The 11,846-nt window shown below is 62.3% G+C and overlaps 3 protein-coding genes across 4 annotated transcripts in view; all 3 read left to right on the forward strand.

The window, feature by feature from the left end:
- The first annotated feature begins 399 nt into the window (after positions 1–399).
- Positions 400–4,971, forward strand: CHLRE_01g041800v5 (uncharacterized protein). 2 transcript variants are annotated; one of them, XM_043058822.1, is made up of 13 exons: positions 400–713; positions 1,178–1,185; positions 1,345–1,538; positions 1,753–2,079; positions 2,177–2,277; positions 2,354–2,417; positions 2,500–2,576; positions 2,649–2,717; positions 2,832–2,983; positions 3,071–3,145; positions 3,309–3,509; positions 3,612–3,636; positions 3,824–4,971. In XM_043058822.1, the coding sequence occupies exons 3-13, from the start codon at positions 1,358–1,360 to the stop codon at positions 4,118–4,120; spliced, it is 1,569 nt and encodes a 522-aa protein (XP_042928736.1). In that variant the 5' UTR covers positions 400–713; positions 1,178–1,185; positions 1,345–1,357; the 3' UTR covers positions 4,121–4,971. The 2 variants fall into 2 exon arrangements, with proteins under 2 accessions (XP_042928736.1, XP_001689693.2); XM_001689641.2 differs by lacking the exon at positions 400–713 and having other exon boundaries at positions 1,160–1,538.
- A 218-nt stretch (positions 4,972–5,189) lies between these two features.
- Positions 5,190–9,601, forward strand: CHLRE_01g041850v5 (uncharacterized protein). The gene is made up of 8 exons (XM_043058823.1): positions 5,190–5,452; positions 5,592–5,834; positions 6,316–6,528; positions 6,820–6,941; positions 7,308–7,479; positions 7,878–7,938; positions 8,271–8,501; positions 8,873–9,601. Exons 1-8 carry the CDS (start codon positions 5,256–5,258, stop codon positions 9,200–9,202), a joined length of 1,569 nt encoding a protein of 522 aa, XP_042928737.1. The 5' UTR covers positions 5,190–5,255; the 3' UTR covers positions 9,203–9,601.
- A 48-nt stretch (positions 9,602–9,649) lies between these two features.
- The window catches only part of CHLRE_01g041855v5 (uncharacterized protein), a 2,932-nt gene continuing 735 nt past the window's right edge, over positions 9,650–11,846 (forward strand). The window contains exons 1-4 of the mRNA XM_043058824.1: positions 9,650–9,988; positions 10,355–10,852; positions 11,285–11,404; positions 11,677–11,745. Of these exons, the coding sequence (XP_042928738.1) occupies positions 9,809–9,988; positions 10,355–10,852; positions 11,285–11,404; positions 11,677–11,745 (867 nt within the window). The 5' untranslated portion in view covers positions 9,650–9,808. The remainder of the gene's footprint in view (positions 9,989–10,354; positions 10,853–11,284; positions 11,405–11,676; positions 11,746–11,846) is intronic.

The raw sequence follows: 11,846 nt of genomic DNA on the forward strand, positions 1-11,846 counted from the left end.
CCCCCCATCATTGGTCGGGGCAAAAGTCCGACTAGGAATCTAACCTTATGGGCAGCTTTCAGGAACCTTGCCAGCGTGTCAAATCCGTAGTTCGAAGTTTGCCCCAGTGCCGTACGGCCCTTTCCGTGCGGGGGGTCTTGGGGGCAGATAGGGGGGTTCCCCGACGGCAAAAAGGTCACTCCTGACTCCCCCGCGCTCTCAGACACTTATCATACATAGCATTGACTTGCTGGTTGAGTGGCAGGGCGGTCCGCGCTCGCTTGCGGTCGAAATGGACGGGTTTGGGCCAGCCAGCCAGCGAGCACGATGGGTACGTGCGGGCACGGTCGAGTGGAAACGTGCTGGAGGGGGCATAACTCACTCAACATGTTATTTAGACACATTATACTGCATTGGAATGTATCCCGGAGCAAAATGCGAGAATCGGCCGACCGGCCATTTCGCGACCGAGGTCCCTCAAGCAGCCATTTCCTCAATATCTCAACGTTGCCGTGCCTATTCGTAGCTATAGGTAGATGCTAGAGAGTCTCTACGGGGGCTAAAAGATGCTCTTCGCGCAAAATGTCGGGGCATGCAGCTGCATTTCGCGAGCTCGGCGAGCGGACAGGCCGTGCCAGGGCCCATAACAGCTATTCATAACATACATGTGTCATGAATAGGCACTTGGGACGGTTTGGGTCTTGGACGGTGCCGCGTGTATGGGCACGTCCCAGGTGAGACCGGGTTGTGGCTGCCTTGGACGCCGTGCAAAGCATGCAGCTCTCAAGAAACCGTGGGAGGTCGGGCCTCCCCCTCCCCGCGGTGTGGTGCTCACTTGGGTGGCCATTGCTCATTAGACATTAGTGCGACGCCACCGGCGCCTTTGTGTCCGCCCGGAATTTGTCAACCTTACACGTTGCTTGCACGCAAGGGGCCAACCCCAGGGTCTGCGGCTGCGAGCGAAGGATGGCATTGATGTGTGCTTAGTCACTAACCGGTCCCTAAACCGCTTCTAGGCCGATCACATCATACATGAACACCTACGGGTTTGTCGGCGGCGGGCGTTCCGCCGGGGTTGGGGGCAGTGTGGGTCAGGGGGCGTGGGCAGTTCGGCACGCCTAGGGCCCAGCACCGTCTTAATGCTACAATAACATATTGGTGTGACACTGAATACATTACAGCTTTTCCTTTGGGACAGGAAAGCAGGTGCGGGCTCAACAGCTTGGTGTTTTCGTCGCGAGGATGCTGCACACATTTTATTTCGCTGCAACGTATAATTCATGTCTAATTCTATATGCAGCAATTTATGAATTTGGGAAAAGCCTCCAAGACAGAGGACCCTTGCACTGGCCACTGCACAAGCAGGTCAGATACGTGAATGGTCAGCTACGAGGAAGTGGCTGCTGCTTTCAACGCTGCCGCGGAGCCGCTCGGCGTGGGCGGGGACAAGGTCGGCCTTTCGCGGGCCTTATCGTCGCTGACCTTCTTGGCCGTCCTGGGCTTCCTGGCCTCATTGCCGGCAATCATCAAGTTCGTGCGGCCTCTTTCACAAAGCAAGGGTACGAGAATCCGCTTTTGAACTTTCCAACTGTGACGCGCGCGTTTGACAGTTGACACGCTCGTAGCTGAGCACGAACACCAGCTCTAGCGGTTGAGTACGTCCGCGGATAGGCTCCTGCGATTAGCCATGCTGGCCATCGCCGGGGTGTTGGACCTCCCCTTCCAAACTGTCGCGTCCCGCCCTACGTGTCCATCGTCCTTGTACATGTGCAGACCGGAGCTATGCGGTGGCGCTGGCGATGATTGGAGACGACCCTGGGGCACCACCACCAGCAACAGCGCCTGAGCTTCGGCGCTTCCTGGAACAGCGGCTGGGTCGGCGGCTACCCTTGGACCGGACCGTTTTTGAATGGCTCCGGGGCGATGCCAGCAACCACCGCGTGCTGCATTTAGTGGAGGCGAACTCTGAGACGTACACCTTGTCGGCCACAATGTTCATGGCCCTAAGCCCCGGGCCTCCCAGCAATTCCAAGATAGCGCTTGCTATAACTATGGCTCCGCTCATCGATGCCATATTCCGCCAATTGCAGGCCCTGACAGGTGCGGCACGCATGCCGTCCTGTTGTCGTGTCTCTCACACCCCTGCCTTCAGCAGCCCTAACTGGCCATGAACGGATACCGCATCACCCGTTTGCAGGACTGCTGCCTCACCGTTTGGGCTATAACACCACGGACCCTTCAGGAGCCTCCTTGCGCCCAGATTTCTGCCTCTGGGTGGACAACACGCTCGTGTTCAAGGTGAGCTGGTACCTATCTAGGTCAAATGTGCGGGACCTACTGAATGGAAGTTATGTGCCTGCGTTCATGGGTACAGGGGGAGGTCCAGGCGAGCAGCAGCAACATGAGAGTCGCTGTCCAGGAGCTTGGCACAAAAATGGGTAAGGTGGTGTTCGCTGACTGCGTAGGTGATGTCATCACTGTGGACGCAAATCGTAATCCCATGCCGTGCTGTTATAACAGGAGATGTGTGGTCGCCAATTGCGTTCGGCAACCTTCCGTACCTGCCCTGCTACGCGGCTGCGGGTCAACAGCTTCAGGTATGTACTAGCGTGCAGCACTGCAAGTGCAGTCCATCTACTTACCGCAACCGATCTTGCTTATTGCCCCAGTTCTTCGTCGTGCTCAAAGACCAGCCTCGTCACCCCGTCCCCATCAGCAAACGGTTTGATGTTGCCGTGGTAAGTGCGTTCCAATCGCTGCATTAGTTACATTGGTTGAACCTTGCCGTCCAGCAGGCGGGTTAAGGGTTGGTCGGGTTGCCTCGCTTGATGCCCTCTTCCTTGCTTGCTCAGATGGCCGACCGTATCGAGGTGGTGCACCACACGGTCAACCTCTTCCGCCTGCTGTGCTGGGGCTTGCGGCCGCTGCTGCCGCTGTACCCTGTGGCCGTTGGCGATGTGCTCGAGCGCGGGGATGGCACCACAATCACGATCCTCGCAGACCGGTAGGCGTAGATAGGCGGTCCCCGCACAAGCACGCACTGTGAGGCATTCTCATAGCAGATCCTGTGCACCGGTGTTCATGATACCAGGGTCGTCAAGAAGATCAACAACTTCGCCAGCAACAACAAGGGCGTTGAGTTCGACGACCTGGCCAACGTGTACAGGTGCGCTCCTAGCTAGTACTGCAACAATCATGACCACCAGGGCACACTATGACACATTCGTACAAGTGCTTGTAACAATCCTTCATGTCTGCGGGCCCACGCCATCACGTTTGTGCTGATGCCCTTCTCCCCGCATCCATGTCCCACTTCGCCGCCCTTCCAGCGCGACCTGCCACGCTGAAGGGCTGATCCACGCCGTGGAGGCGCCGACCCTGCGCAAGGGCACGTACAAGGTGGCCCTGGCCCCCCTGGGCAACACCTGCCGTCCCGGGAACGAGGGCGAGCTGCGGCAGGCGATTCAGGCCGTACTGCGCGGCGTCGCCGCACTGCACAGGGCGGGCTACGTGCACCGAGACATCCGCTGGTGAGGTCGAATGAGCCTTGCAGCGGTCTGATCGGTACTGAAGCCACATTGCGCTGTACACCCCCACCCCATAATCCGACTTTGTGGCATTGGTTCTTGCAGGGACAACGTGCTGTGCATCGGCCAGGTAGGTCTGAAGAGTAGACACGTTTTGGTAGCCAGTGGGGACCTTTGCGAGGCACGTGCTTGCGGGGTGTTTACCAGGTATGCGTGTGCGGCGCCTCTCTCTGCCCTGCGAGCCCACATGCACGTCCAGCCGGCTAGGAGCAAGCCTGCACGAGGCGTCAACCAGATTGTATGCCCTTGGCTGACAGGGCTCGTGGATACTGTCCGACTTGGAGTCTGTGGCGCGGGCGCCAGCGCGGGCGGCCAGCAAGGGTGGCTTCCGCGCCGCCTGCTGGACCTCTGACACCCTGGACGAGTGCGGCATGTACACGACTGCGTCGGACGTGCAGCTGGTGGGGCGACTGATGGACACGTGCAGCATCTTCGTGTTGGATGCACAGGGTGAGGAGCTCAGGGCGCAGCTGACGGCGAGCGCGGCATCCTCGCGCCCCTCAGCGGAGCAAGCGCTGCGCCATCCCTGGTTCTTTGCCGGCGGGGCGCCCTAACTGCGGCGCCTGTGGGCAGTTGTTTCTCTGCGCCCATTCGCGGTGTGCTACCGGCAGCGGCACGGCAGGCTACGTGGAGTCCAAGCGTGTGTGTATGCGCGTGTCGGGTCCTCGCTTACAAAATAGAGCGGATTTAATAGCTCTGTAGGGTAGCCCTCCTCCCTTGCGTGGAGACGAAGATGCAGGACGCTTCTGACTGATGGGTGGACGGCCCCTTGTTCGCTTGGGGTTGGTCTGGGGTTGCACCCCCTAGTGATGGGCGCCCTTATCTGTACAAGGGGCTTCCGTATGACTGGGAGCGAGGCAGGCAACAAGTGAACCGAAGGAATGGCCCAGGGCCTCTTAGATGTCAGTGAGCCTGAATCTGGGCCCCAGGGGCCCACTGAAGCCCGGCACATCAGAGGGCAGGGCACGCATGCGCACGGCGTTGTCAGGGTTGGCGTGCCCTGGCAGGGGCCCCATCGTGTACGTTTCGTAATCATTCAGACCAAGCGATGAATCCCGTGTGCAATCGATGCCGCGTGCAAACTTCTTGTTACAGCGTGCGTGGCGCATTGTGTCGCACGGTCTACCTTTTGGCCGTGCGTGCCTCAGGCAGCGTTTGCATTGGGGCACTGGTGTGCTCAGTAGATATGCAAGGAAGCGGCCGAAGCTCTTGCCATGCAGAATCCTTGGCAACTACTGGTATGATAGTATGAATGCGACATTATAACAAGGGACAGTCCGACCAAGCAAGGGTGCCCAGCACCCAGGTCAGGAGGGAACCATCTCCGGCCGGAACTTCTGGCATGCAAGCACCATCGCAGGGGATGCCAAGGGAGTGAGGCTGTAGCAAGCGTTCCCCCATGCCCAGGGGGCGGGAGGGAGGGCTAGGGCTGGCAGCCGGGGCAGAAGTGCGCACATGTACAGTACTTGTATGATGCCTCTGAGCAGATGCAGACCCAGCGCTGAATCGCCGGGGGCGGCTGTCAACCTGACATGGGGCGTGGATGCTGTGGCCTCTGGGAACTTTGGTGTACTTGTCGCCGACTTGATGACAGCTTATAGACTATATAAAAGTGATGATCAATGATTTCATGACTTTCCCTTGCTCTGCAACTTCGTTCAAGTATCAATTCTGCAATGTAGACGCCAAATGGCCCGAATCAAGCGTGCGACTGTATTCTTGCTGCAATCATTCATTATTACTTTAGCCAAAACTGCGTGGGGTGCGCGGCTGCTGCAACAGTCAACAGCTGATGACAGGGCGAGCGCGCTGCAGAATTGCTATAATGAACACTACAACGGGACGGCGAGCGTGTTTGAGGATTTTCTGCGCGGCTTCAACACCAGGTGTGCCCGCTAGGCCGCTGCCACTCGGCCGATTAGCGACCACCCCTCCCACGGTGGCCCCCTGGACCGTCGCCCGCACCCGCCTCCCCGCACCTCCCCCCCCCCCAACCTCTTTCCGCACCTACCACCTCCGACGCAGCCTGTACCTGCACCAGGCGCTGATCAGCGCCAAGCCCGCCCCCCTGCCGGTGACCATCTTCGTTGGCGCCACCCTGGAGCGGCTGGGGGCCCTGGAGGCCCAGTGCCGCGCCTGGCCCCGCGGCCCGCTGTCCGCCGCGCTGTACCTGCCGCTGCTGCAGCGCCAGGACGGGAGGCGGCTCACGCCCGACAACACACAGGCGCTGAGGGGGGCGGCAGATACGGTGCGGGAGCTGTTCGAGCGGTGAGGCGGGGCTGGGGGGCTGGCTGGAGGGGAGGCGAAGGGAGGAGAGGGGTGGAGAGGGTTTTAGGAGGGGCGTGGGAGAAGGGAGGGGAGGGTTGTAGATACCAGCCCAAACTAAACTAAACCCAATGCAATATGGGTTCAACGTTGAGCCAATCCCATAAGGAAACAGTCGCGCTGCAAGGGGAGGGGGAGGGAAAGGTTGCGTGATGTCGGTGCGGCGTCTGCGCAGCCCCTGCAGTAATGCACTTCTATCACGGCCGCTCGTTTCCCGCCACCATTCCCGCTTTGCCACGCGTCACGCCTGCCTGAATCCCAGCTTCCACATCGCATCCCAGCACTCCGCCCCTCACCTACCCCGGCCCCGGACACCCGCCACTGCCTCACCGCTCCCGCCATAACCCCCGCCACATGCCTCATCCCGGAGTCCCCCTCCCCTTCTTCCCCTCCCCCTCCCCCTCTCCCTCTCCCTCCCCTCCAGCATGGAGGCCGCCGGCGCCTCCGCCTGCTCGCTGACCGCCCTGCTGCTGTACGAGGCGGTGGCGGACCCCGCGCTGGCGGCGCTGGTGCCCATCAACGCGCTGCGGGACGCGGCGCTGCTGCCCGCCGCCACCCCGCTGGTGGCCATGGTGGATGTAGACCTGGCGCCCAGTGCCAGCCTGGCGGGTCAGGTGGCGGCGCCGGGGCAGGAGCGGTGAGAGGAAGGGGGTGCTGCGGGGGGTTGGGTGGGTGAGGAGAAGGCCGTGTGTGTGTTGGGGGGGGGAGGATGGGGTGGCGCAGGAGGGTTGGTTGGAAAGGACGCCTCGTCGGGTGTAGACAGGGTTGGGCAGAGGAGGGTAGGGAGGCGTGCTGATCGGGGAGTTGAGGAGGAGGAGGAGGAGGAGGAGGAGGAGGATAATGCAGATGTGCCCGCCACCGTTTCCCAACAAGTTGCTCCCTGGCTGACAAGCACTGGACACCTGTGCGCGCGCTCTCGTGGCCCCAGGCTGGCCCAGCTGCAGCGGGCGGCTGAGTCGGGCCGTGTGGCCTGGATCCTGCCGGCGTGGGAGACGCACAAGCGCCTGGGGCTGGAGGAGGGGGGCCACGTGGCGGACACGGCCATTGCGGGTGAGGTGTGGGAGGTGTGGTGGTGCGGAGGTGGGGAGGTGTGGTGGTGGGGAGGTGGGGTGGTGGGGAGGTGGGGTGGGAGGAGGACCTGGGGTAATGTGGGGTGAGCGGAGGGCTGCCATGGGGAGGGCTGCGTGTGTACACGTGCGTCACGAGAATGTGCCAGGCCGTGTTAAAGACCAACTCCTCCCCATCCTCGTCCCGCCATGAACAGTTCCCCCCACTCGACCACCACCTCCCTTCTCCGTCTCCCTCCTCCTGCACCGCCCCCCTACCATTGAAATGCGTAACTGCGAATGCGAATGCGAATGTGAGTCCACCATAGTCTATACTTATTCATGAACGTCAACCCCTCCCGCCCGCCAGGCGATAAGTCCGGCCTGCGGCGGCTGGTGGATCAGTCGGCACTGCACTACTTTGCGCGGCTGGCCTACCGCCGCGGCCACGGCCCCACCAATTTCACCAGGTGGCTGGACGCGCTGGAGCCGTACACGGTGCCGTACGCCGACAACTACGAACCCTGGTTCATCATAAGCAGGTGGGGGGCGGGAGCGTGGGGGAGGGGGTAAGGGGGAGGGAGGGGGGGGGGGTTGCAGGCCCGAGCTCAGCGTGTAAGTCCCGCGGAGGAGGAGGCGGGGGAGGAGGCGGGGGAGGGAGGACGCGTTGCTTCATATGTGCTCCTTTGCTGGTGCTTCATGGCTCACGCACACAAGCACACAAACGCAACAAGCACACACAGGCGAACTGGGCGGGCTTTGCTTTGTTGTTTTCGTGACACACACAAACACACACACACACACACATACACACACGCACACACACACACACACACATACACACACACACACACACGGGCGGGCTTCGTTTTGTTGTTTTCTTTTCAACACACACACACACACACACACACACACACACACACACACACGCAATGCGCAGGACGCTGTGCCCGCCCTACGACGTGCGCTTCCGCGGCTACGGCTGGAACAAGGTGCAGCAGGTGCGTGAACGAGGGCGTTGTGTGTGTGTGTGTGTGTGTGTGTGTGTGTGTGTGTGTGTGTGTGTGTGTGTGTGTGTGTGTGTGTGTGTGTGTGTCAGAGGAGGGGCGGGGCAGGTTACGGTCTCATCCCAACTAAATCAGGGGAATGTGAGTGTTTGAGCGTGTGTGCGGTCGCGGGTGCGGGTGCGGGTTTGAGGGATGCGGGTTTGCAATGCCACACGTATGCTCAACACGGCCCCGCGCCCCACGCCACGTGCGCCCGCCAGCCCCAACCCCATCCCTGCCTCTCATCGCCCACCCTCCGCCTTCCTGCCCTCGCCCCTCGCTGTCAGGTGGCGCTGGTCGCACTAACCAACTTCACCTTCGTGGTGCACCCCGACGCCTGGCTGGTGCACCGCCCGCACCCCAAGAGCCGCAGCCAACAGCTGTACGACACCAGCGGGCTGGGGGCAGGCGCACAGGCGGCGGCAGCGGCGGCGGGGAGAGGTGGTGCAGGGGGAGGCGGAGCGGGCGGAGGGAGAGGCGGCGCAGGTGCAGGCGGAGGCGGCGGCGCGGTGGAAGAGGTGCGTGTGCCGTGCGTCCCGAGGGACGAGGACGGCTGTGGGCTGCGGTGTTGTGGAGATGCGCTATGCATTGCGGCACACCATGCACGGCACACACACACACACACATACACACACACACACACGCACACACACACACACACACACAGAGAGTAACATACGTATGCCGCTGCGTTGCTGCATCACATACACAGTCTTTATGCGTTGTTTTCCTTGTGCTCCTCAACACACCTGGTGGCACACAGCCCCGCCTTCCCCCACTTCCTCCACTATCCCTTCCCTCCCTGTCCACCCCCTCCTCCTGCATCTTTGCATCTCCCCTCTCCCTCCTACAACCCCGCCCCGCCCCGCCGCCCCCTCTCCCCGCGCAGACGCGCGAGTGGAAGGGCTCCCGCGCCCCGCTGTCGCGCCTGTTCCACCGGCGGGTGGCGGCGCTGCGGCACGTGACAATCCGCGACATGCGCCGCCGCACCTACGCCGCAGCGGTGGGGCCGCAGGTGTTGGCCTGCCGCGCGGCGCTGCCCTGGTGGGCGGGCGTGGACCCCGAGCCTGGGGGGTGGGGCACGGGGCTGTGGGGGCCCAATGGGACGGAGGCGGGGGCGGTGGGGGCGGGGGTAGGGGCAGAGGTGGGGGCGGTGGGGGCGGGGAGTAGAGGCGGGGGCGGTGGGAGAGGGTTGTTAGGGGGGCAGGGTGGCGGCTAAGCTGTGCCGGCGGGAGGCGGGGTGGGGTGGGGTGGGGGGGGAGTGGGGGGCGTAGCGATGGCGATGTGGATCCGGTTGCGATGTTCGAACTAGGATTGGAACTTGTCGCTTCGACACGGACTGTGCACGCGCCGCTGCGAGCGTGCGTGACTGCGTACTGCATGGGGTGCGGTGATGACACGCCCGATGCCGACGACGTATGTATGTACTAGAACAAGCGGGCGCCTGTGGGGTCGGCCGGAAGGCGTAGAGCCAAGATTGAGGGGGATTACCTTGCGCTGTGAGTGTGGCTGAGGGTCGGCGGCGTGGTCGGTGCAGCACTGCAACTGCGTTTATGAGGGAGCGGAGTGCGCGTGCATAATGTACGGCAATGGGTGGGGGAAACGCGCCCGGCGCCCCCCAGCCCACAAATGCCTGACAGAGTCCTACTTACACATCAAAACCTATAGCACGGAGAGTTTGCTACGGTTTGCTTGACATCAGTGCGCTGCCTCTTCGTGCACCCCGCCAAGGGGTTTCGTGTGTCGAACCTGACAGGCGCCATAGTACTCCTTTGCAATAACAAGGTGCTCTAAATCTCGTTGAGATTGAGAAACATTGCAAAGGATGCCGGTGTCCACTCGGAGCCGGGCCGGTGCAGATGGCAAAACAGCTGCACCTGCCCCAATTGACGTGCAAAAATCACCAAATGACAAGAAGCTGTACCGATACATGGTTCTGGACAATGGACTGAAGGTCCTGCTTATCAGCGACCCCGAAATGAATGCCGCACCGGCGGCTGACGAGGTGCGGCGTGGTAAACGGCAATAAAAGCACTGTTGAAAGACTAGGGAAGTTGATGAGGTTGCGGTTTCGGGCACCGGGTGCGGGCCGGAACCGGAACCCACCTGTCTTTCCAAGCCGCGGCGTGGCAAGGCGGGATGTTGACCACCTGGCCGGCCATTTAATGGCTGGCAGGCTGGCCGGCTGCTGGCTAGCTAGCTCCCTCGCCACCCGTGTGGTGCAGCGCTTGAGTTGCGGCCGCTGCCTCTTCAGTCTCCACCGTCTCCCATGTATGGCATCCGACGCTCTCCCGCACACCGCACAGCCCGCCATGACCCACACACCCACACGCCCAACTACAAAACTCACATTATGTGCCATGTATTGCAGGGCGCTGCCAAAGCAATGGAAGTGGATGGCGAGCCCGCAGCAGCAGCAGCAGCAGCAGCAGCCGGCAAAGCCGGTGGCCAGGGCGCAAAGGCGGCGGGCAAGGCCGGGGGCAAGGCCGCCTCCGGCGGCGGCGCTGGCGCCGGCGGCCGCAAGCGGGCTCGTGCTGACGTGGACGACGGGGAGGAGTCCAGCGGGGATCTGGAGCCCAATGATGAGGATGAGGATGAGGATGATGAGGATGAGGGCGAGGAGGGCGAGAGCGGCAGCGGCAGTGAGGATGAGGATGAGGAAATGGAGTCAGGCAGTGGCGAGGACGAGGAGGAGGACGAGGGAGAGGAGGGGGAGGAGGAGGAAGAGGAGGGGGGTGAGGGCGGCGGCCGCGGCGGGCGGCGCAAGAAGGGCGGCGCTGGCGGCGGCGGCGACAAGGCGCCTGTCAAGAAGGCGGCTGCGGCCATGGCTGTGGGTGTGGGCAGCTTCAGTGACCCCGAGGACATTCCGGTGAGCGGGGGGAGCGAGGAGGGGAAGGGCGTGGGGGACGAGGCGGGGGGCGAGGGTGGGAGGGAGAGGGAGAGGCAGACGTGAGGGGGACAAGGAGGGGGAGGCGTGGCAGCAGAGTATTGTATCTTGCATGGTTGAGTAGTGCATGCGCGTGCGGGACGTGAGCGGTGTTGGATGGAGTTCGTATCCGTTTACGGTGCTTGGTCCTTAGTACGCTATCATGCACAAACACAAACACACGCGTGCCCATCTACGGTATGCAAGTCCCGCCTCTCCTCCCCTCTCCCCTGTCCCTGCCTCCCCCCCCCCGACTACTGTGTACCTTCGTACCTGGCTACGACTTCACTTCGTAAACTTAATGCATGTAACCCCCCCCATGCTGTCCCCGCCCCCCTTAATTAATCATGAATGTAACCCCCCCCCCCCCCCCAGGGTCTGTCGCACTACCTGGAGCACATGCTGTTCATGGGCAGCGGCCGCTACCCGGCCGAGAACGAGTACGACGACTACCTCACCAAACACGGCGGCAGCAGCAACGCATTCACCGACCTGGTGGGGCGGGAGTGAGGGGGAGAGAGGGGGAGTGAGGGAGGGGGAGTGAGGGAGGGGAGGGGCGAAGGTGGTAAAGGTGCGGGTAGGGGAGGGGAGGGAGGAGGAGGGGAGGGGAGGAGCGAGGGTGGAGAGGACGATGTGTGTGTGCGTGCTGGGCCCTGGGTGCCATAGCATAAACACACACGCCTGGTGCACACAGGCACACGCTCTCCTGCAGCACACACATACCCCCACCACACTCACGTGTACACGCCTCGCATGCCCTGCAACAGGAGGTGACCAACTACCATTTCGAGGTGGCGCCGCCACACCTGGCGGGGGCCCTGGACCGCTTCGCGCAGGTGCGCGGCCGTGTGTGTATGGTGTGTGCGGGGACTGCTGGGACGGCTAGCGCTGGCATACGTTGGTGCTCCTCTCCTAATTATCCCCGGCCTCCCCTCCC

This window comes from Chlamydomonas reinhardtii, chromosome 1 (assembly GCF_000002595.2).
Source record: "Chlamydomonas reinhardtii strain CC-503 cw92 mt+ chromosome 1, whole genome shotgun sequence".
NCBI lineage: Eukaryota > Viridiplantae > Chlorophyta > Chlorophyceae > Chlamydomonadales > Chlamydomonadaceae > Chlamydomonas > Chlamydomonas reinhardtii.

Coding starts and splice junctions, on each gene's coding strand:
- CHLRE_01g041800v5 (XM_043058822.1), top strand. CDS start 1,358: ATGGTCAGCTACGAGGAAGTGGCTGCTGCTTTCAACGCTGCCGCGGAG. Junction 2,278..2,353: donor ACAACACGCTCGTGTTCAAG/GTGAGCTGGTAC, acceptor TCATGGGTACAG/GGGGAGGTCCAGGCGAGCAG. Junction 2,984..3,070: donor ATCACGATCCTCGCAGACCG/GTAGGCGTAGAT, acceptor TCATGATACCAG/GGTCGTCAAGAAGATCAACA.
- CHLRE_01g041850v5 (XM_043058823.1), top strand. CDS start 5,256: ATGGCCCGAATCAAGCGTGCGACTGTATTCTTGCTGCAATCATTCATT. Junction 5,453..5,591: donor CTGCGCGGCTTCAACACCAG/GTGTGCCCGCTA, acceptor CCTCCGACGCAG/CCTGTACCTGCACCAGGCGC. Junction 7,939..8,270: donor GCTGGAACAAGGTGCAGCAG/GTGCGTGAACGA, acceptor CCTCGCTGTCAG/GTGGCGCTGGTCGCACTAAC.